General features: G+C 39.2%; 2 protein-coding genes across 6 annotated transcripts in view; both read left to right on the top strand.

The window, feature by feature from the left end:
• TUT7 (terminal uridylyl transferase 7) overlaps positions 1–11,661 on the top strand; it is a 33,044-nt gene extending 21,383 nt beyond the window's left edge. For 3 of the 5 annotated variants that reach the window (XM_085567330.1, XM_021531134.3, XM_021531135.3), the window contains 11 exons: positions 716–805; positions 895–1,008; positions 1,117–1,194; positions 2,425–2,602; positions 3,134–3,181; positions 3,300–3,391; positions 3,856–3,971; positions 6,662–6,978; positions 8,726–8,802; positions 8,975–9,038; positions 10,643–11,661. In XM_085567330.1, coding sequence (XP_085423456.1) covers positions 716–805; positions 895–1,008; positions 1,117–1,194; positions 2,425–2,602; positions 3,134–3,181; positions 3,300–3,391; positions 3,856–3,971; positions 6,662–6,978; positions 8,726–8,802; positions 8,975–9,038; positions 10,643–10,710 — 1,242 coding nt within the window. In that variant the 3' untranslated portion in view covers positions 10,711–11,661. Of the gene's footprint in view, positions 1–715; positions 806–894; positions 1,009–1,116; positions 1,195–2,424; positions 2,603–3,133; positions 3,182–3,299; positions 3,392–3,855; positions 3,972–6,661; positions 6,979–8,725; positions 8,803–8,974; positions 9,039–10,207 lie in introns of those variants that run through there. The other 2 variants (XM_085567329.1, XR_014951473.1) reach the window with 2 other exon arrangements.
• Positions 11,662–15,237: 3,576 nt separating this feature from the next.
• ISCA1 (iron-sulfur cluster assembly 1) lies at positions 15,238–20,155 on the top strand. The gene is made up of 4 exons (XM_021531133.3): positions 15,238–15,361; positions 17,345–17,398; positions 19,041–19,146; positions 19,621–20,155. Exons 1-4 carry the CDS (start codon positions 15,281–15,283, stop codon positions 19,767–19,769), a joined length of 390 nt encoding a protein of 129 aa, XP_021386808.1. The 5' UTR covers positions 15,238–15,280; the 3' UTR covers positions 19,770–20,155.
• The last annotated feature ends 820 nt before the right edge of the window (positions 20,156–20,975 follow it).

The following is a 20,975-nucleotide window of genomic DNA, read 5'->3' as shown; positions in this document are numbered from 1 at the left end:
GAGAGACGAAATGAAGTAACTTCAGATTTTTAAGACTCCTCTTAGCATCATGGCTCTTGCCTAGCCTTTAGACCTGAAATAATAATTTTTAACCCAGCTTGCCTGAACTGTAACATACTAGAATGTAAATAACAAACAAACACCCGAAACAATCTATGTGTTCTTGGTCAAACATTTAAAAAGGAGATTTAGTTTATTTCAATGTCTCTAATTTTCAAAACCCTGTTCCTTGAAACAGCAAAGGAAAATTAAGTCATAGAGACAATTTTTAAGCTTTCTGAAGATTTTTTATGACTCACAGGAAGTTTTCAGGAGGAAACCTCAACCACTAAGTGTGAAAATGTTCTCCTTGAAGTTATGCATCCATATGTCTGTTGGTAGCTCTTACAGATCCAAGCTGAAATCTCTGGGTTCAAGTAGTTACCTTCTAATAAATATTTTAAAACTGTAGTAGGAGATTAGTGCTTCTTATTTTGAAGTATTGTTCTGTGAATGCTGCTTTGTACCACTTCCATACAGGCTAAGGGAGTTGATTGGCTTTTAAAAGAGGAGGTGATAACCTCATTGTTGCGTGCTTCCTTTCTCAGTATGCAAATCTTCACATATGCATTTCTTGAGGACACAACTTAAAGTTTCTCTTTTTCATGTTTTCAGCTTATTTCCTTCATGACTTCAGAGCTTCCTTATTTTCTACATGACTTTCTTATTTTTGTAGGCGTTGCATAACACCAGACTTCTGTCATCATATGCAGCTATTGATCCTAGAGTAAAATATCTGTGTTACACAATGAAAGTCTTTACAAAGGTAAGTACGTTTCAGGCTTTCTAGAAGCAGTAGTTCCTGCAGCAAGGGATGATCACCATGAAAGCCAAAAATCATGTTTCTTTTCCTAGATATGTGACATTGGAGATGCATCTCGAGGTAGCCTGTCATCTTACGCATATACTCTTATGGTGCTTTATTTCCTTCAACAGAGAAATCCACCAGTCATCCCTGTTCTTCAAGAGGTACAGTATATCGGAAAGAAATGAGTAACTGTACACGGTATTGATCAGAAGAATGTCAGTGCTGAATATGAAAGGCTTTTCTAATGCGTTTTGATATTACTCTTTCAGATCTACAAAGAGCCAAAAAAGCCTGAAATTTTGGTTGATGGCTGGAATGTATATTTCTTTGATAAGATAGAGGAGTTGGTGAGTAAATCAGACTAATTGGAAATGTTACCTGTAGCTTGGCAAATGAATAGAAATTCCTTTTAAAAACATTGTTTCCAAATATAGAGGTTGAATATTTTGGTTTAACCCCAGCTGGCAATTAAGCACCACACAGCCACTCTCTCATTCCCTCAACCCCCTCCCTGGTGGGAAGGCTAATAAAAAAAAGTCAAATTTGTGGGTTGGAATAAAAATACTATATTAATTGAAGCAAGATCAGAGAAAATAAATATAATAAAGTAATAATCCTCATATTTGTAATTGTTACAATGATGTTAATAATAATAGTAGTAGCAGTAATAGTAATAATGGTAGTAAGAGAGACAGAGAAGACTAAAACCCAAGAGAAACAAGAGATACCCAATACATTTGCCCAGCAGAGCTGACTGATGCCCAGCCCATCCCTCAGCAGCAGTAAGTACCACTTGGTCCCTTCTCCTGAGTTCATGGGCATGGTGTGGAATATCCCTTTGGCCATTTTGGGTTAGCTGTCCTGGTAGTGCTCCCTCCTGGCTTTTTGTGCACCTGCTGGCAGGCAGAGCATGGGAAACTGGAAAGTCATTGACTTCAGGGTAGGTACTACTGAGCTGCAACTAAAATATTAGTGGGTTATCAATGTTAGCAACATTATTCTTGTGCTAAATACACAACACAGGCTATACCACCTACTGAGAACAAAATTAATTCTATCCAGAACAAATACAGCAATTGAAGTGGAGTAGCTCCTGTTATGAAAATCCCATTGCTGTGTTGTAAAGGTTTTAGGATATGGTTAGCTGTAATTCATCTGTGAAAAAAATAAACTCCAAAATCTGACAAAATAGATCACAGAATTATGTTAAGATGTTATGGGTGATTAATTGTTCTTTGTCTCTCTGGATGAGAATAACTACTGCCACCTGTATATCTGGTCAATTCCCTTGAATAATTTTGTTTTATACAGACTCATAAAGTGAATTGATAAATTCTTTTCTTAAGAGGCAAAACCTAGTGCCAGAAGTTCCATTAATTATCCACTTCTGTTGTTAATAGATTAAAAAATACATTGTGTAAAACCAATATTGGATTATAAATTATGAAAGGAAGTGTTCTAGTGTAACTCCGTTGTTTTTCTTTATAAAATAAATCATGCAAATATATTATGGAAAGCATGAAAATCATGAAAATGTTTAATATATGTACTGAATGTAACTACTTTTGTCATTTTAGCCGGTTGTTTGGCCAGACTATGGGAAAAACACTGAATCTGCTGGGCAACTATGGCTGGGACTTCTCCGCTTCTACACAGAAGAATTTGATTTTAAAGAGCATGTCATCTGCATCAGGAGAAAAAATCTGCTTACAACTTTCAAGAAGCAATGGACCTCCAAATATATTGTAATTGAAGGTAAAACCAAATAACATACCAGAATATGGAGAACGTCTTTAACATGAAAATTTTGCTTTTTTCACAAGGCTTATTTATTTTACTATTACTAGATTATAAATTGTTACATTCTCATGTTTTGAAAGATCTCAAAATTGCCACTGAGTTTCAGTAGTGCTAAACATTATTCTTAAGGGTTTTTTTGGCTACTGAAAAGAAGTTGTAAAGCAAATGTCACACTTTTCATTATGAAGTAAATGGCAGAAAAATAGATCTAACAAAATCCTTTGGCAAAAAAATAGGTATAATGCAATTGAAGTGTTCTCAAAAGTACTAGGTTTATCTGAACCTCTATTTACTTAAATTATTCAACTCTGTATGATTACTGATTACTATCACTGTTTATTAGTGTGATCTCTGACAGAGAAAATGCAGTGACATATTTTAGAAATAATCTGTAACTTGTTTTCTGACCCATTTCATTTTCATGGAAAGAATTTCTACTCTTTTGGTCTGCACATTGAGGAATGCCTGTCATGTTATTTTCTACAGATCCCTTTGATTTGAACCACAATCTTGGAGCTGGATTGTCAAGAAAAAGTAAGTCTTCTGTTAACAATTTCAGTTACAAAGTGAAGATCTTGTCCTGGATATTCTTTTACATTCTAGTTTGATATTTAAATTATTATTTCAGTTTGGGGTTTTTTTTCTTCCACAGTGACAAATTTTATAATGAAGGCTTTTATCAATGGCAGAAGGGTATTTGGTACCCCTATAAAAATATTTCCTAAAGAATACCCATCAAAAATGGTAAGTTCCTTCTAAGAGGAGTATGTGTGAGCTCTTTAGCATATAACTTAGCCTTTGCAGGACTCTGGCTACACTCACTGCAAACTTTGAAATTTCCACACTTCTCTAAAAATCGTGGGAGTTACTGCTGAGTACCATTTTGATGTTACTTGCATGTAAAATATTTTGGTATGCAGAATATTAGTCAGAGTCAGAGTCATTGTACAGATTTATCTATTTTAATCCAAATCAAAACTACTTAGCATTTCTTAAAACTGCAGTTCTATAACAGTGTGCAGACCTGGTGGTGAGAAGGCTGTCAGAAGAGGTCAGTGACCAGTTAATTCATCAGGTCTTACAGGGTTCAGCTACAGACCCTAGGTTTATTCTTTTCTGTAACTCTTACTGCTGTTTTTATACTTCTGTATCTGTCTTGGTTTCCAGGTGTTTGGATTTTCATTTTAAATATATTATTTCTTCTGCAGGAGTACTTTTTTGATCCTGAGGTTCTAACGGAAGGAGAATTGGCACCAAATGATAGGTGCTGCAGAACTTGTGGTAAAATTGGCCATTTCATGAAGGATTGTCCCATGAGACAAAAGTGAGTATAGTATTGGCATTTGTGTGTAACTTTTTTCCTTAGGTTTGTTTAGGAAAGATTAGGATAGTAAAGCAAAATGTGTTGATTATTTAGCTGCAGATTATTTAGTAACCCGACCGAATTAAACTTAAAATGTATCACTTCCTCTTTTGGAAGTGGTGGATAGTGTTGCTGCAGAACTGTTAAAGTATCAATACTGACTCTCCATTTTGTTACACAGGAAAGGAGTAGTCAAAGAGAATCTAAATTTTCAGCCGAGCTGAATTACTATGTGCTGTGAAAAGTACTCACAGATACATACTATATTTTTATTTATTTAATAGCTTCTACTACCAGCATTTTGCTGCTCCTAGCAAGACATGATTTTGTCAAGTTCACAGAATCATGCAATTCCTATCAAAAGCAAGGCAAGAATGTCACAGCATTACTTTTCATAAGCACTCATGCATGAGAACACTGTCCTGTTTTACATGCAAGAAAATGTTTCCTGTCCCTGAGTAGCCACGTCCAATATTCAATGACTCTTCTGGCAACAGAGGAATGGCTAAATGGCTTTTGTCACTCTTCCTCTTATGAAATGTCTAAACTTAAAACTCATCCTTTAATTTTGATTTTAGTTAAGACAAAGCTCTTTAAAGGCTTCAAGTCTAAAAAACTGTGAAATCTTAAAAACCTTTATGCTCTCTTGTAAGGTGGATGGAAAAATCTAGCCATTGTTTAGAATCTATTTATGTTAAAAACTGTCATTAAAAATAATTTGCACTTTCCTGTAACTATGTAAAAAAAAGCTACTAAGCTACTAGAATCATGTTGGATGAAGTGTCTGTTCCACTATATGTTAGAGATTTGTGAATTTACACTGTTGATTTTGTTAATTTGGGAATTACTCAGCTTTAGCAATTGCAAGCACAGTAGCTGATGATAGTTTGAAATTAAAGAATGCTGAAGGTGATGTGAAAGCCTCCTCAACATCCACACTGCTGTCTATATCAATGGATTTTTAATCTTGCATTCTGAAGTGAAGCACCAGTTCATTGCACATATTCAGCTACATTCTATACAACATTAGAGGAAAAGTAAATGGGATTGTGCATCTAAGAACAGAAATGCCCTGTGGCATAAAACCACTGATATATTTGAATCCTCTGTGCAGCCATTTATTGCCAAAGGGAGTGCTGTCTATGAAGGGAAAACTAATTGTTTTCTGTAGTCTCTTCTCATGCATTCCCTCAGACATCAAGACATTGACCACAATGTTTGAAGTGAAACTAACCAGCCAATTCCATATCCACTGAGTGGTCCACCTATCAAATCCATGTCTTTCAAATTTATAGAAAAGGATGTTTTGTAAGACAGTGTTAAATGCTTTACAGAAGTCCAGGTTCATTATTTCAGTCACTTTCCTTACCCACCATTTCTGTAACCCTTATTTATAGAAAGCTACCAGATTTGTGAGACATGATTTGCAAAGGCATGTTGGTTGTCACCAGTTGCCTCTCTGTTTTCCACGTGCCTTAGCATAGTTTTCAGGTGGATCTGCTCCATGGTCTTACCAGGCAGAGGTGAGACTGATCAATGTATAGTTACCTAGGTCTTCCTTTTATGCATTTTTTAAAAATAAAGAAGCTCACCTTGAAGCTCATGCCATTTTTTTGCCTTTCATTCAGTTTTGTGAAGTGTTTTCAAGTTTCTAGCCATTAGCAATACATCCAACTTGCCAGAGGAGCCTGGTATCATCTTCAGATTTGGAGGTTTCACTCCTATCTCCTTCTCTAGTCATGTATAAAGTTGTTAGATGAAACAAGTCTGACAGTGATAGTGTTTCTTCACTACTAGACCTTTAAGTCACATAGAATGTTAGAAATTTCTCTCAACAGAAGAGACTTTTAGAGTGAGTATGCAGTTTCAGAAGGAAAGCGCTCAGTTCTGGTTGAGCTGTACAAATAGAAAAAAACCCAGAACTATAGCCCTATTATTTGTACTTTAACATCTTGCTTGTTTCTTTTCTTCTATTGTATGCAGCTTGAGCAGCCAGATTTTCAGTTGTTCTTGTATTTTTTGGGCTACTATTATTAGGATTTAGGACTGTATTTGTGGTAATCGCATATGCTCTTGGACAAAGAGAGACTTTTCTCTCCCACGATTTTCCTGGGAAGATGTGAGAAGCTGTGAGAAAGCTCAGAGAAAAGAATGAGATACAGTTCTTACCTTCACTTGCTGTGCCTGTTGTGCACATGTGGAATGTGTTACGGAGATTTGTTTAACCAAAGGGTGGTTTCTTTATTGGTCACTGGTGATGGTGTTTGGATTAATTGACCAGTCTGTATCAGGCTGTCAGCAAGAGCGATGAGGGTTTCTTAATAGTATAGTATAGTATGCTAAAGCGATTGATCAGACATCTGGAATCATGGAGTCAATGCTAATTATTACTCAGCAGGGACCCCTGATAACAATATGTATTATCATCTAATTGTAAAGTTAAATTATTAAATACATGTAACATCATGAGGGAGGAAGTGGAGCACTATTTGATGGAAGAGTCAAAGGAAACTTCTCAATTCACTTTATTTATCCCACTGAAGATTTATTTTCTCTAAGGGCAGCACATGCATTTTCTGTCTGGTTTTTTTATTGACTCTGTGTGTGAATGTAAGGCCTCTGAATTCTGTAGCACTTTTCTACTCCTGCAGACTCAGACGGCGTCGTGATTATGAAGGTACACAAAGGTATGGGGAAACCAAGGAGAAAAAAAGCAAAGAGGACAAAGAAATGCAGAATAAACCACCAGAAAAGGAGACCTTAATCAAGGAGGGAAAGTTGCACCTGTGTACACTGCAAAAGAGGAAACTAGCAAGGGTAATAGTGGAAACTGGAAGAGAGAAGACTCCCAGGCAATCAGAAAAATGGAAGCGCCTGGAAGACAGAGACATAAGAGAAAAACGTTGTTTTATCTGTGGAAGAGAAGGTCATATTAAAAAGGAATGCCCACAATATAAAGGATTTGCAGGTATGAAACTGATCAAGTTTAAATAGCACTTATGGGGTTTTTTTGTATTTTTAATATGATTGACTAACAGATAAGGTTTTTGCATATGTAAATGTAGATGTTTTTTTAATGTAGTCACATTTAACCATTTTCCCTTCATCCTCACCTTCCTTTCAGAAATGTGCTGTATCCTGGGAGATTTGGCATGGTTTGTCTTAGCAGATAAGATATTTGTAATAAAAAGGGTATGAGTATCAAATATGTTGAAATTGCTTCCACTGTCATCACAGTATGTGAGTTTGTCAACATTTCAAATTACTGGAAGCTTCTCTTCCAGTTCATCATAATTGCAAAAAACACTAGTGTTACAGCTCTTCACATTTACCTAAACCAGAATGATTCTATACGACTCTGTGAAGTCAATATGAAAGTGTACAGATTTGCTTAGATTGAGTTTTGTGAATAAAATAAAATGATGTTTTTGATAACTTAGCAGTTGAAGGGATACAGAAGTTCATCTTGTAGATCATGATTGATAGACCTGAATGAAATACTGCTAAGCAAAAGAATATAATCGTCTAAGTAATCTTTCAAATATAATGGTTTCTCATCATTTGTGTGGTGAAGGAATATCTTCCTAAGATAAAACTGAGACTTAAGACAGTAGGTGGTACTTGTAATTAGCTTCCAAAGGAACAAAATACCACTGTTTCCCTGTAGGTGAATCTGGGTGCAGTTAAGTTCTGGCTGGAAAAAATTTGTTTTACAAATTAGCTATGACTTGACCTCTTAAAGGAACAGATTGGAGTCTTTTATAGAAACATTTTTCAAACCAGCTTTCCTCTACTTGCAAAAATATCCTGTCTGCCTTAGATCAAGAAACTCTTCATAGTGAGATGCATTTAGTGAAAGAGAGCACGAGACTGTGTAAAAATACTGGAAGAGGAAGGGAAATGGTGCATGTATATTCAAAATTGTAATAGATTTAGAAATATATTTACCTTGATAGACTCCTAGAAGTACTGGATAGACAGAAAAGTTGATTAAAAATTGAAACCATGCTTCATTCAGCTTCTGACCTTTTGAAGGTGTATATGTCAGATCTAAATTTAACTTTTGAGTTTGTTCATCTTTGACCTTTTCTCACTAAACTTCTTTTCCAGCCATTCTGTTTGCTGTAATACTGAGTCTGCTAAGGTGGAGGGAAATATGCATTACTGTTTCATAGTCAATCATATTTAGCATTCATCACCATGAGAAATATACTTAGGCTGTACAGTATATATGTCTAAAATAGTAAGTTCTGCAATAGGTGTTTTTAATTTTGAAAATTAATATATTTCAATTTGAAAGAATTGCTGTAGGCTGGGCTTTGTCTTTTATTGCTTGCTTAGTGCCTGAAGTGTTCTCCCTAGCTGAATAATACAAACAAATGGATCAAAGAGTTTAGATTTGACTCTTTGCATTGCTGCATTTTGTGAGACTACGGACACTTCACTTACCACCTTACCTTCATTCATTCTAAGTTCCCTGTCTCCTGCTGATTCTGGAGGAGGAATCAAAGATTAATTTATTATAGGTTCCTAGTTTAAATGTATGTTACCACATTACGCAAGTTTTCCATACCATAAAATTGAGAAAAATAATAATATCCTACGTTCTACATTTTCTGATTCTAGACAGAAAATATTTTGGTGTTTTTCTGTTTTATGATAACTGAAATGGAAACTAGTTTCTAATTAGTAACTCATTTTTATTATTTTTTCAGATGGCTCAAAGGCAGAAGTGTTGTGCAGGTCCCCTTCTTTACCCACTACTGTCAAACGTGCTGGTAGATTAAATCAGGTAAACACCAAGTGCTACTTTGGTTTCATCTTTTACTTTTTATATGTTTTAAGTCCATATAAAGTAATTTAGAAAAGCTTTAGGTAAGCTTTCATGCAAAACCTTTTATGTTGTGCAATTAAATACTTCTGTTTTGTTGTTTTGTTAATATGTGTATTTTATTTTTTTATAGGGAGTGCTTATGTATGAAGAAAAGAAGAAACAAAAAGGAAAAGTATTTTTGAGTCCCCAGTCAGGTTTGTATATTTTCAGTTCAATTCAGAAACTATGTGTAAAAGCCTGGCCAACAGGGTGAGGGGAGGGGATTCTGCCCCTCTGCTCTGCTAAGACCCCACCTGGAACCCTGCAGCCAGCTCTGGGGTCCCAGCACAGGAAGGACATGGAACTCTTGGAGCCAGTCCAGAAGAGGGTCACCAAGATGATCAGAGGGATGGAGCACTTCTCTTATGGAGAGGTTGAGAGGGTTGGGGCTGTTCAGCCTAGAGAAAAGAAGGCTTCAAGGAAGACTGTTGTGGCCTTTCAGTTGTAAAAGGGGCCTTTAAGAAAGGTGGGAACAAACTTCTCAGCAGGCACTGCTGTGATAGTAAGAGGTAATGGTTTGAAACAGAAAGAGGGTCGATTTACATTAAAGAAAGTTTGGTGAAACACGGGCACAGATTGCTCAGAGAGACTTCACCCCTGAAAACATCCAAGGTCAGGTTGGATGGGCTCTGAGCAACTTGATCTGGCTGAAGATGTCTCTGCCCACAGCAGGAGGATTGGACTAAATGACCTTCAACCCAAATCATTCTATAATTGTATGATTCTTCATCAGTCCTCTAGCTAAATTGCTGAGCACAGTGGCAGCTTGAACAGGCTGAAGCCACCTATTTTTTTTTAATCTGGAGAAGTGTACAAATTCTGAGTTTTATATTGGAAGCAAAATTTGGGCATAATGATTGTGTGCCCTGTCATTGATCTGGTAGATTTATTTCGCAGCAGGGTATGGTGGAGTTGTATCAATCTCCTGTTTCAGCTTACGTGGGGTTCTCTGATACTTCAGGGACAAAACATGGAATGCTTTCTTGTGAAGGTTTCTTGCAGTAATTATCTAGAATTATACATGATAAACTAATTTAGAGATTATCAAACCACATCCTTGGTCTGAATTGCCAAAATGCAAACAAGCTAAAATTATCTTTAGAAGTAGCAGTAAGATTGTATTAAAAAGGCCTTTATGTACTCTTTCTAAATTAGAGATGTTTTGTTTTAAATGCGTTATTAACAATGTAGCTTCTTTACAGCAATTCACTAGAAAGTACAATGAAGATTTTAAGAACAGCTGCTATTGTTTTAATTACAATTTCTAGTACAACTCTGCAAACCTTTTCAGCAGCATGGGTATAATACACTAATCTCTCTGCAGTTGGAAGGCGACCTAATTAGTTTTCTGAAGTTTGTGAAGAGTTGACTGCAATCAAGTATCTCAAATTAAATTTTGCTGGGAAGACACATTGGATTTTTTTGTCTTCACTGGAAGGTTTTTTCAAATTTAAGTTTGGGGATTTTGTAACACAAAATGGTTTGTCATTAGGTGTTCAAGAAAATGCTTGTTCTCAATTTCATATCTAATTATTTCCTACTGTACTTTGGCAGGTAATGATCTTAAGTTGATCTGTGTGTCCTTTCATTGCAGTTTGACTTGACAGTAATTTTCTCCTGGTTTTTTTTGTTTCAGTTGGTTCAAGTCTTTTTTTTTTTTTGTGGGTTTTTTTGTTTCCTTTTGGTTTTGTTTGTTTTTGTTTTTTAAAAAACAATAAATGATACCTTTAAACCATTATGCTTTTTCCTCCCAATTTAGGCAGCCTTTCCAATAAATACATGACTCAGGGAAAAGCCTCACAGAAGAGGACCCAGCAAGAATCATGAGGGATATTAAGGGCTGATAAATTGCAACACAGGCCCATCATTCACTTAAAAGAAATGACTTTGGCTATAGCATCTGAATTCACAGGACAGCAGCATAGACAACCTTCAGCTTAAGTTCAATGAAAATATGGGTGTTTTCTTTTAGATTGCTAGTACAAGCAACTGTGGATTTTAATACAAACCCCTGCTCTTTTTAATAGATTGTTTGAGCATTTTAATAGAAAGCCATGATGTTTTGTATTTGTTTACTAGGTAATGAATTTAGAAAAGGGCAGGCACTAAAAATGAACTGTTTTCAGGGTTTCGTTGTTCCACCTGGCCATTTTAAACTGCACTAAAACAATGTGCTAGCCAAATAAATTATATTTTATTCAAAAATGAATCTTTTGAAGGAGCAAATTATATTTATTAATGTTGATTGTTTACTGAATCCTTGTGTAAGTGTTTGAGATGTTTGTAGACTGCTATATTCCTTTTTATTTCTCCAGAGAACTCAACACATAGACACTAGTCATCAATCTCTGGACAAGCAGTGCCACTGAGATTTTGTGCGGTTGTTTTCTGTTCTGTGATTTTATGGGAGTTTATTTGCTGCTGTGCTCATGTTCAAGAAAGTAAGACTAGGTAACAGGTCAGTCCTGTTTTGTTGCTGCTAAGAATCTTTTTCAAGGCCTTGGGGATACAGACAAAAATGCTTTAAGAAATAGAGGTATTATATTTGGCAACTAGCGAAAAATACTTGTCCGTTTTCATGGGATATGAAGAGGATCCTTGTACCAGTCCAGAATTTACATTAACTAGTAGTATGAATTTGAGATTTACTTGAAGTCCTTCCAGAGGTGGTAATGTGCCATCTTATCTTGCTCAGAAGCGAATTAGTTACGTGTTAAAATTGAAACCACTGTTAATTTATGAATCTGAAATAAATTTTAAAAAAAAGTGAAAATCAGACTTAAGTTTCTCTGGTTTTTTCTGAGGTTGTAGTTTTCAACATTCCTAACATAAATGTAGAATTAATGCTAAGTTAATATAATTATCGGGATTTATAACAGTCATGTTCAATTTTTTTTCCCCTATTGATCTATTTTTATGGAAGCTGAAAGCTAGAATTGCCAAAGGGATCTTAGAGAATTAGCATCCTAAGTCTTGTTTTGGTCTTCACCCATCTGAAGCCAGCTATCTATGAACTTCCAGATGTGTTGCTTTCACAAGTAATTTCTTCTGCATTCTTTCCTAAACACATTTTCAAGCATATTACCTTTGTGCTTTATTTAGCTTTCTGTTTGGAGTTACTTCCAATTTTGCTGGTGGGTTTGAAGTGTATGAGTCTCCTCCGAAGCAGGTGCATGCTCTCCTTCTTAATGATATGGAGGGACACACAGTTGTTTATTTATGCTATCTTTTTTATTGGAAGAAAGTGTTGTCACCATATTTTACAGGAATTTCAAATGCTTTTGATGTCTTGAGTTTCCAAAGCTGGAATATGTTTTATGATGTGAATAGTAGGTAATCTGTGCTGAGAAATGGAGAAATATTAATTTTTTTCAGGTTTGCAACACAGTTAACGGTCTTAAGCAGGTAAGTCAATGTCATGTAGCTACTAGATCACACACATCCATTTTCCCTAATGTAATTGTTCTGGTGAGGTTTGTTTCCTAGCTATATTTAAAACTGTTTCCCCATCTGTTAAAATTTTACTTAAAGCTTCCAGGGCTTGAAATAGGTGCTTATAATGGGAGTTTTCTAGCATGGAAAGTTGTTGGCTTTTTCTTCCATACTGATAACTTATCAATATTTCTTATTACTCACTTGAACTAGTTAGATTTTAAAGCTGATTTTTTCATTTATTTTCTCTGAGAGAAGGCTATTTTTTTAGCCAATGCTCAGTGTTCCATGTGGAGATTGATTCAGCAGGCAGGGGACTAAGGATTGATGATTGGAAGCATCCTGAAGAAAGTTTTGCCTGCTTGTGTGAATGGTGAAGGAGGTATGAGCTGCAGTCATAAACGATCTTCCCTCCTTCAAGTGTACTGACTTCAGCTTTCAGCCCAGTAGTGCATTAAGCCCCACTCCCCCACCCCTAAGTAGGAATAGTTTAGTTGAGATGCATATTCAAGGTGCATGAATTATGTGCGAAAGACACACTGTAGCTAAAGAAAATACAACTTTTTTTATACACCTGCTATCTTTATATTTGCGATAGTAGTACTGTGCCTCAGCAAGGGGCATAATTATGTATGTAAAAAACATGTTAACATATCTTACATGCTACAAAGCTCTTCAGAACTACTAAGCCCAGAATCAGGGAAGTGAGGTGATGAGACCCAAATGTGTTTCTTGTGCTTGGACTTAATAAACAGGGATTTAAAGTATTACCTAGCATATTTCAGAATGCTGTAATGTGGAAATGAAAAATGAGTATTTGTTTACCTTCTGGCATAGCCATCATTCAACTTACAGTAATGGCATGAGTGTCCCCGTACCAGGGGTATTGGGTTTTCTTGGAAGTCAAGTCGCTGCAGCCACCAGGAGTTGGGGAATGGCAGCTCAGTTCATCCAGCAGCTTTCACGCTCTCCTCCTACCATGCCTCTGCACCAGGCAGGGATCAAGGAGAGCTGGGCCCTGACTGCTGATGGCCATCCTCTCACTTGGCCCCAGATCAGCATGAACTGGGAGGAAAGGGTGGGATCCTGGTCAGCAGGAGGGCAGACATGGTGTGTTGTCTGTGATGGATCATAGCAGTCACTGCTTCCAGGTCCTCTGCACTTCACTCAGGGATGTGTCCAAAATGGATCGCTCTACACCTGGGTTTTGCCTGCTGAGCCAAAGCTTCTTATTGAATAGCCATACGCATTGTTATTTTAAAACGTTTGCTAATGTGATGGTCAATAAATATTCACATTCGGTGCCTGTATTTTGTAGGTGGGAAACTATGCACTCATGGGCCTCCGTTGTTCCCTGGTGTGGGAAAATTTTAGAGGGTAAAAAGATAACGGTATGGAAATTGTAGAGGAAAACAGGATTACTCTACTCCCTGAATAGAATGTGGCCAGCATACCTGACTTCCCACTCACTATACATGCTAAAGGTGGGTGGAGTAGAGTACACTAGCCAGGCTCTGGCAGAGGCTTGAGCTTGGTTGTCCTTTCTGGCTGAGAAGCTGCAGAGCAGATGAAAACGAAGGGAGATAAAGGAAGATGTCCTGTTGTTGAATCAGCAGCTGTGGTGGAATCACTCTCCTTAGGCTGACAAATTATTCATTCATTCTGAAATATCCAGTGTACCCTCACAGGGTAAGCTATATGACTGCAGCCACTAAAGCTCCATCCAAACATAAGTAAATAGTACAAAAGTGAATTCAGAAAGGTGAGAAGTTATGAAAGACTCCATTCTAACTTCTGGAATATGTTGATATGCTCAACCTGTCTTTGCCCCTGTGGGGACAGCAATGGGGTAAGAACAGTGTTCTGTGAATGGTAAATTATTGTCTCAATCTCACTTTTCTAATAGATTAGAGCTTTTTAGTACATTTCTTTGAATTAATATATTGCTTTTAAAACGTTTTTGCAGTCAGCTACTATCACCAGTCCTTGAACCTTAATATGTCAGAATTCTAGGCTGGATCCAAAGTAGCAGGACCAGGGATGGGATTCTGCCCCTCTGCCTCTTGTGAGACACCACCTGAAACACTGCATCCAGCTCTGGGGCTTCCAACTTAAGAATGATACTGAACTGTTCAAGTGTGCGGCCTCCCCTGCATTAAGTTGATAAAAGGACTGCAGCCACCTCCCTTATGAAGACAGGACCAGAAGGTTGGGACTGCACAGCTTGAAGACAAGAAAGTTATCTGGAGACCTCATGGCAACCTTCCTGTATCTGCAGGGGCCCTACAGGGAACTGTACTGATAAAACGAAGGAGAGGTTTAAATTGGGTATTAGGAAAAAATTAAATACTGTGAGGCACTGTAACGGGTTGCCTAGGGAAGTTCTGGATAAGGCTTGGACCAACCTAATGTAGTGAGAGGTGACCCTGCCCAGATGATATTTACGCTCCATTCTAACCCCCTTACATGCTAAATTAACAAAGATCGTTATTCCGTGACCCTTCCCCGGCGCTGACAGGCTAGCCAGTCATTAAATGGCTGCAGCAAATCCCTCCCCTTTGACGTGACAGCTGGGCGCTGCTGTGCCGGGCCTCCAGGGCAGCTGCAGGGCAGGGCGTGCTGCTGGCTCCGCCGCTTATCTGGGCGCGCAGCCCCGCGGCCGGCGGCGCCGCGCCCTGCCGGAGCCGCAGCGGCACCGGGACCGGGACCGGGACCAGAACCAGGACCGGGAGCGGCGCCGGGAGCGGCACCGAGACCGGGACCGGGACCAGAACCAGGACCGGGAGCGGCACCGGGAGCGGCGCCGGCACCGGGAGCGGGAGCGGCGCCGGGAGCGGGAGCGGCGCCGGGAGCGGGAGCGGCGCCCTCCGGGGGTGGAGCCGCCGCCGCCCGTCCCGCCGGCGGCGCGTGCGCGGTGGCGTCACAGCGCGCGGGCGGCGCTGCCCGCGGCCGAGGGCGCCGAGCCATGGCCTCGTCCGTGGTGCGCGCCACGGTGCGCGCCGTCAGCAAGCGCAGGATCCAGGCGACCCGCGCCGCCCTCACGCTGGTCAGTGCCGCGGGCGGGCCCGGGACCGCGGCTCCGCGGGCAGCGGGGCGGGCACAAGGACGGGGCCGGGCCGGGATCGGGCGGCGGCGGTGACCCCGGCGGGCGGGAGCGAGGGGCTCCGCTGCCTGCCCTGTGGGACGGGGCGGCTCCGCGCCGCGCCGCGCCGGGAGGCCCCGCAGAGAGCCGGGGCAGCGCCGCGGCCGCCCCCGCGAGCGCGGGGCCCTGTCGCGTAAACACCCCAAAAACAGGATTTGATTAAAATGTTTTGGAAGACGGTAATGCGTAACGTTCCGAGGCTGAGGCGTAGGTCCTTTCCAGGAAGGCTTTACGTCCTGTTGTTAATAATAACATGCGCGCATTCTAGCGGCCGTGCTGGAGAGGCCGAATCGAAAACACGGCGCTGGGTCGCAGGCTGGACTCGGTGATCTCAGTCTTCTCCAGCCTCTGACCTGAGAGCGCTGCAGAGCAAAGCGCAGCTAGTTCCCGCAGCAGCAGGCGCAGATGGAATGCACGCAGCTCAGGCGTTTGTCAGAGCAGGAGATTCCTGCTCAGCAGTGGCTCTAGAGACACACAGCCCCACAACGAGAGTGGTAGAGGTGACTAGAAAGGATTTTCTACGGCAAGTCTACTTGACGTTTGTTTTGTTAGATTTGGCTCATGGTAAGAACTTCACATCACTAACGCTTTTCTCGGTGTCTCAGAATCTTGTGGGAATTTAATGGAAATTTTGACGTTTGCATTTTGTTTTTGCATTTCTCTATCAACTAGATCTGCATGAATGCTGAATTTCATCTGCTGTTAAGTCACAGGTTCCTTTAAGGTTAATGGAGAGAGAGAAGTAGGCTATACGCCCTCTATATCTAACTGATTTTTGTCTGTAATGGGTATGTGACAAAATGTTTACAAGAACAGAGCTACTTGATTCAATTATGGTAGTGATTTTGGAGGAAAAAGCTGCAAAGAAACAACATGGATCTTGACAGGCTTGAGAGGTGGGCTGATACAAACTTAATAAAGTTCAGCAAAGTGAAATCCAAGGTGCTGCACCTGGGTCGGGGCAGTCCCAGGCACACCAACAAGTTAGGTGGAGAATGGGTTGAGAGCAGCTGTATCAAGAAGGACTTGGGTGTGATTGTTGATGAGCAGCTGGACATGACACAGCAATGAGCAGTTGTAGTCCAGAGAGCCACACGTGTCCTGGGCTGCATCCAGAGCAGGGTGGGCAGCAGGGCCAGGGAGGGGATTCTGCCCCTCTGCTCTGCCCTGCTGAGAGCCCACCTGGAACCCTGCATCAGCCCTGGGGCCTCCAACATCAGAAGGGCATGCAGGAGGCCACAAAGTTGGTTAGAGGACTGCAGCCACTTCCCTTGAGAAGACAGGTTGAGAAGGCTGGGGCCGTCCAACTTGAAGAAGAGAAGGTTGTTGGGAGACCTCATGGCAAACTTCCAGTATCTGCAGGAGGCCTCCAGGGAAACTGGAAAGGGACTCTTCATCAGGAACTGTAGTGATAAGACAAGAAGGAGACTTAAATGAGGTGTTAGGAAAAAATGAGTTACTATGAGGGATGTGTGACACTAGAATGGGTTGTCCAGGGAAGTTCTGGATGTGTTCAAGCCCAGTTTGGGCTTGAACCAACCTGGCCTATGTCCAAGGCCTTGATCAACCTGGCCTACTGTCCCTGCTATGGCAAGGGTGTTGGAACTAGATTTTCTTTGAGGTTCTCTTCCATCCCAAGCCATTCTGGTATTCTAACAGCCAAAACCCCCACTGTTAAGGGTTAAGGATTGAATTTTTGACGCATCCGTTTGCTGGCAGTGCGGGTGAGGAGAGGAGTGAAGAGGTGGTGTGCTCTGTGTCAATTAGGCTGAGGGAACATCTGTTTTACAGCAGTGTGTATCTTACAGGCATTAACTTTAATACATGCATTGCAAATACTCAAACAAACAAAAAAATCAAATTTTTATGTATTCTTTTGTCTTTCAGACCCCTTCTGCTGTCCAGAAGATAAAAGAGCTTCTGAAAGATAAACCTGACCACGTAAGTGTAGGCAGGGTCAGTCTTTAGGGTATGCTAAGATTGCATGCACAGCCCATGATTACAAAGCATTTCTGGCTGACTCAGAAGTTTGAACTGAACACTGAGGTGTTTGTTAGAGATGTTGACTTTTTTTTTTGGTGGGGAATGCATAAACTTATATCCAGCTTTGTTTTATTATAAAGTGAAATGCAGGAAACAACTGACTGTAATGACAGTTCACTGTACAGTTACTGTTAAGATTAATGAAGTTGGAAAAATTTTGAGCTTGAGATATTTTTGAGCTACATTTTAATGAAACCCTTCAGTATTGCATAGTAATGACTTCTGATAGGCTCTTCAGCTCTTATTAAGTTCTTGTAGGAATTCTCATTGTGCAGTATGCAATAATCAAGTTATATTCATATGCATTGGAGAACATCTAATTCTTAGGAAAAGTGCCAGACAATGTGTTTTTTTAAGTAACCAGTGTTTCACCCAATGTGTTTGTCATCTTTTCTTCTTGAGGGAAAGACACACAATCATTGTAAAAGCAAGCATTAGTTTATTTTTTACAGTAAGTATTGCTCTGAGAAGAATATCTCTTTTATTAATCAATGCCATTGTTTCTTTTGCTTCCTGCTTGTCTGCAACTAACCAGACTTATTTGTTCAAATGTTTTAAACCATCCTAAGGAAGCCTGGACCTACACTTTATATGGTCAGTCGTTTCCTGGCTTTAGATGGTGTTTGCATTTTCCAACCCATTATTTGTAACAGTTCCTGTAGAAAAAGGTATTTAGTCTGAAAGGATCAGATGCAGTTTGTCTTGAGCCGATTTGATGAGAAGTGTTACATTTTGATGCAATTTTATAACAACATATGGACATAGACAATAAAATTTGGCTCTTCAGTTATCAAGCACTGGCGTGTAGAAGGTGATACAGTTACTTCATAAAGACTCTTACACACAAATAGTTTTCTACTTTGTTAAAACTCTTATTTTTCCTTACACGGATGCTCTTGTCAGACTTGCTGAATGCTGTGAATGTTACAAACATTTACTAAGTTGGCTTTTAAAGCCAGTTAAAAGAGTACACATATACATACACCTGATTTAGGGAGGGGTTTGCTTCTTGGCAATAGAGGTAATGAAAAATCAAAGTATGTTTTTCAGAACTTTGGTTTAAAGTAAGTTTTCTGACGGTGTCATTACAAGAGTTCTGTGATAATCTAGTAACTGCCCTTATTTTGGTCTCACAACTTCATAATTATGTTACTGTCATACTAGCTGAATTAGCATCTGAGTAAACAGTAACTTGAAGTCACAAAATACCTGTCTTTGAAGTTTGACTGTCTTTTTGAGACCTGGTTCCTATAGGAGTGCCCGTGGTTAATTAGTTCAAAAATTTAACATACTGTAGGGCATGATCCACTCCAGCAAGGATCAGATGGGTTTCTTTTTACCTCAGCAGTCAAATTTATAAAAGAAAAAAGAAGAAGTTACCTCTTATCTATTACAGTAATTCACTTTTACATTTAGGCAGTGGAGAAGAATATGTGTCGGCACTTCATTGTTTTGCATATTTTTTAACTTGATGTTCTGAATAGGTTTTAAAAAGGAAGTTGTGCATCTGGTGGTGTTTTTGTTGTTTCTTTTTCTTTAGGTAGGTGTGAAAGTAGGTGTTCGTACAAGGGGATGCAATGGACTTTCTTACACATTAGAATATACAAAATCGAAAGGAGACTCTGATGAAGAAGTAGTTCAGGATGGTGAGTTTCTGGTGCAGCAGCACAAGCTTCTGTGGTGGGGGGAATGAAACCTCGTCATTTTGAGAGAAGAAATCTAATGTCAAAGTTGTCGAAGTTTTGTGTATCTTTTTGGATTTACAGACTTTAAGAAAGGTATGAAGTGGGCTACTGTCTGCTGTGCATGGGAATTGTGTACTCAAGCTGAGATTTGTTGCCAAGTTCTACTGCTTATTTCCATCAGCATCATTTTTTTGTCCCCTGTCAAAAAAACAGACATTCATGTGCACACATAAGTAACAGTTCCACACTTCTGCCAGACTTGTATTGGTAGAATGAAAACAGTGATTGAAGTACCCCAGATTAGGCCAGGGAAGCCAAGTTGTACTGGTAGTCCTTTTACTTAGCTTCCTTTTCTTTTATTACTGGTCAAAAGAGAATTTCAAAGTGAATAATGGTTTTGCTCTATGTAATTTCTGGTTTTCTGTTCTTTTCAAGGGGTTAGAGTGTTTATTGAAAAGAAGGCACAGCTGACACTTCTAGGAACTGAAATGGACTATGTAGAAGACAAACTGTCCAGTGAATTTGTCTTCAATAATCCAAACATCAAAGGAACGTGTGGCTGTGGAGAAAGCTTTAACATCTGAAATGTGAAGATTACTTCTTTGACTTTGAGCAGCCTAAAACACTTACTATTATGACTTTCAGAAGCAAATGAATTTTCTTCAGGTTTGTAGGCTGCATAAAGTGGGGATACTATTAAGAAAAATAAAGTTACATATTTGAAAATATAAGATGTGTGTTAAATTCAAACACTGATGTAGTTATGCTGTAGTTTGTGATGAGTTGGAATCTAAAAGGTAAGAACAGTAAGTGCTGCAGTAACATCTCTCTACTTTCACTTGCCAAGCAAATAAAATTTCACTGTTCTCCTCTGTCATGTTCTCCATTCAAAACCCATTTGAAAGAATGTATAGTGTTCTGCTTTGATTTGGGGAAAACAAACAAACAAATAAACAAAAAATGGTAACCATTTCTGTGTGAGTATTTATAAAGATTTATATATACAAGCACACAGTCCTTGCTTACTTTGTACTTTTCCAGTGCTTTCATCTTTTTACAAGTGCATTTTCCAGTGTTTTATTTTTCCTTAAATTCAGGGAAATAAAAAGGTTGTTCATGTATTAATATAGTGGTAGTGCCTGTTGTAGAAATGTTTGGAAGAGGGCTAGCCTTGTTTTCCTTTCTTTGTTGAAGGCATAGTCCCTGCTGTACTTGGTCATTTTCAAAGCATGAGTTATCTATGTACTGGAGGGCTAAAAAGTGATACGCAGGCTTTGTTTTTCACATTTTAGAGTTTTATCTTGCCTCAGTCTGAAAAGGTGATAAAACTGCTTCCACATTCTTATTCCCCATGTTCACAGAATGTGCTGTGTTTACACAAAAATCTATGAAAACTTATTGAGATAAAAATCTCAGATTTCTCATTACTTTTTTTTTCTGTAATCATGCATGCTACTAATTGTGTTAGAGTTTGAACTCTTTTTCATTACTCTCAGTAGTAGAATTTTGTGACAGCAGTTCTTTCCTTTTCCTTCAAATAATCCTGAGACTCCTTTACATAACAAACACGTTTCACATAAGCAAAGCAATCTGCTGTGTATTGCCTTCTCTAACAATATCCAAAACAGCTCCATGAGGCAAAAGAAGGACTTGTTCTGGCTTTGTCTTGTTCTAAACAGATACAAAAAACATTGCCATGAAAATTATCCCTTAGTGGCTGATAAAAATGGAACTGCACTTTATGCTCCCAAATGCTACCTTTATCTTAAGGCTCTTAAGAAGCATTTTCA

The sequence above is a fragment of the Lonchura striata genome, chromosome Z, assembly GCF_050655825.1.
Source record: "Lonchura striata isolate lonStrDom1 chromosome Z, ASM5065582v1, whole genome shotgun sequence".
Classification (NCBI taxonomy): domain Eukaryota; kingdom Metazoa; phylum Chordata; class Aves; order Passeriformes; family Estrildidae; genus Lonchura; species Lonchura striata.
The sequence above is the reverse complement of the archived record's forward strand: the minus strand, read 5'-3'. Positions and strand labels throughout refer to the sequence as shown.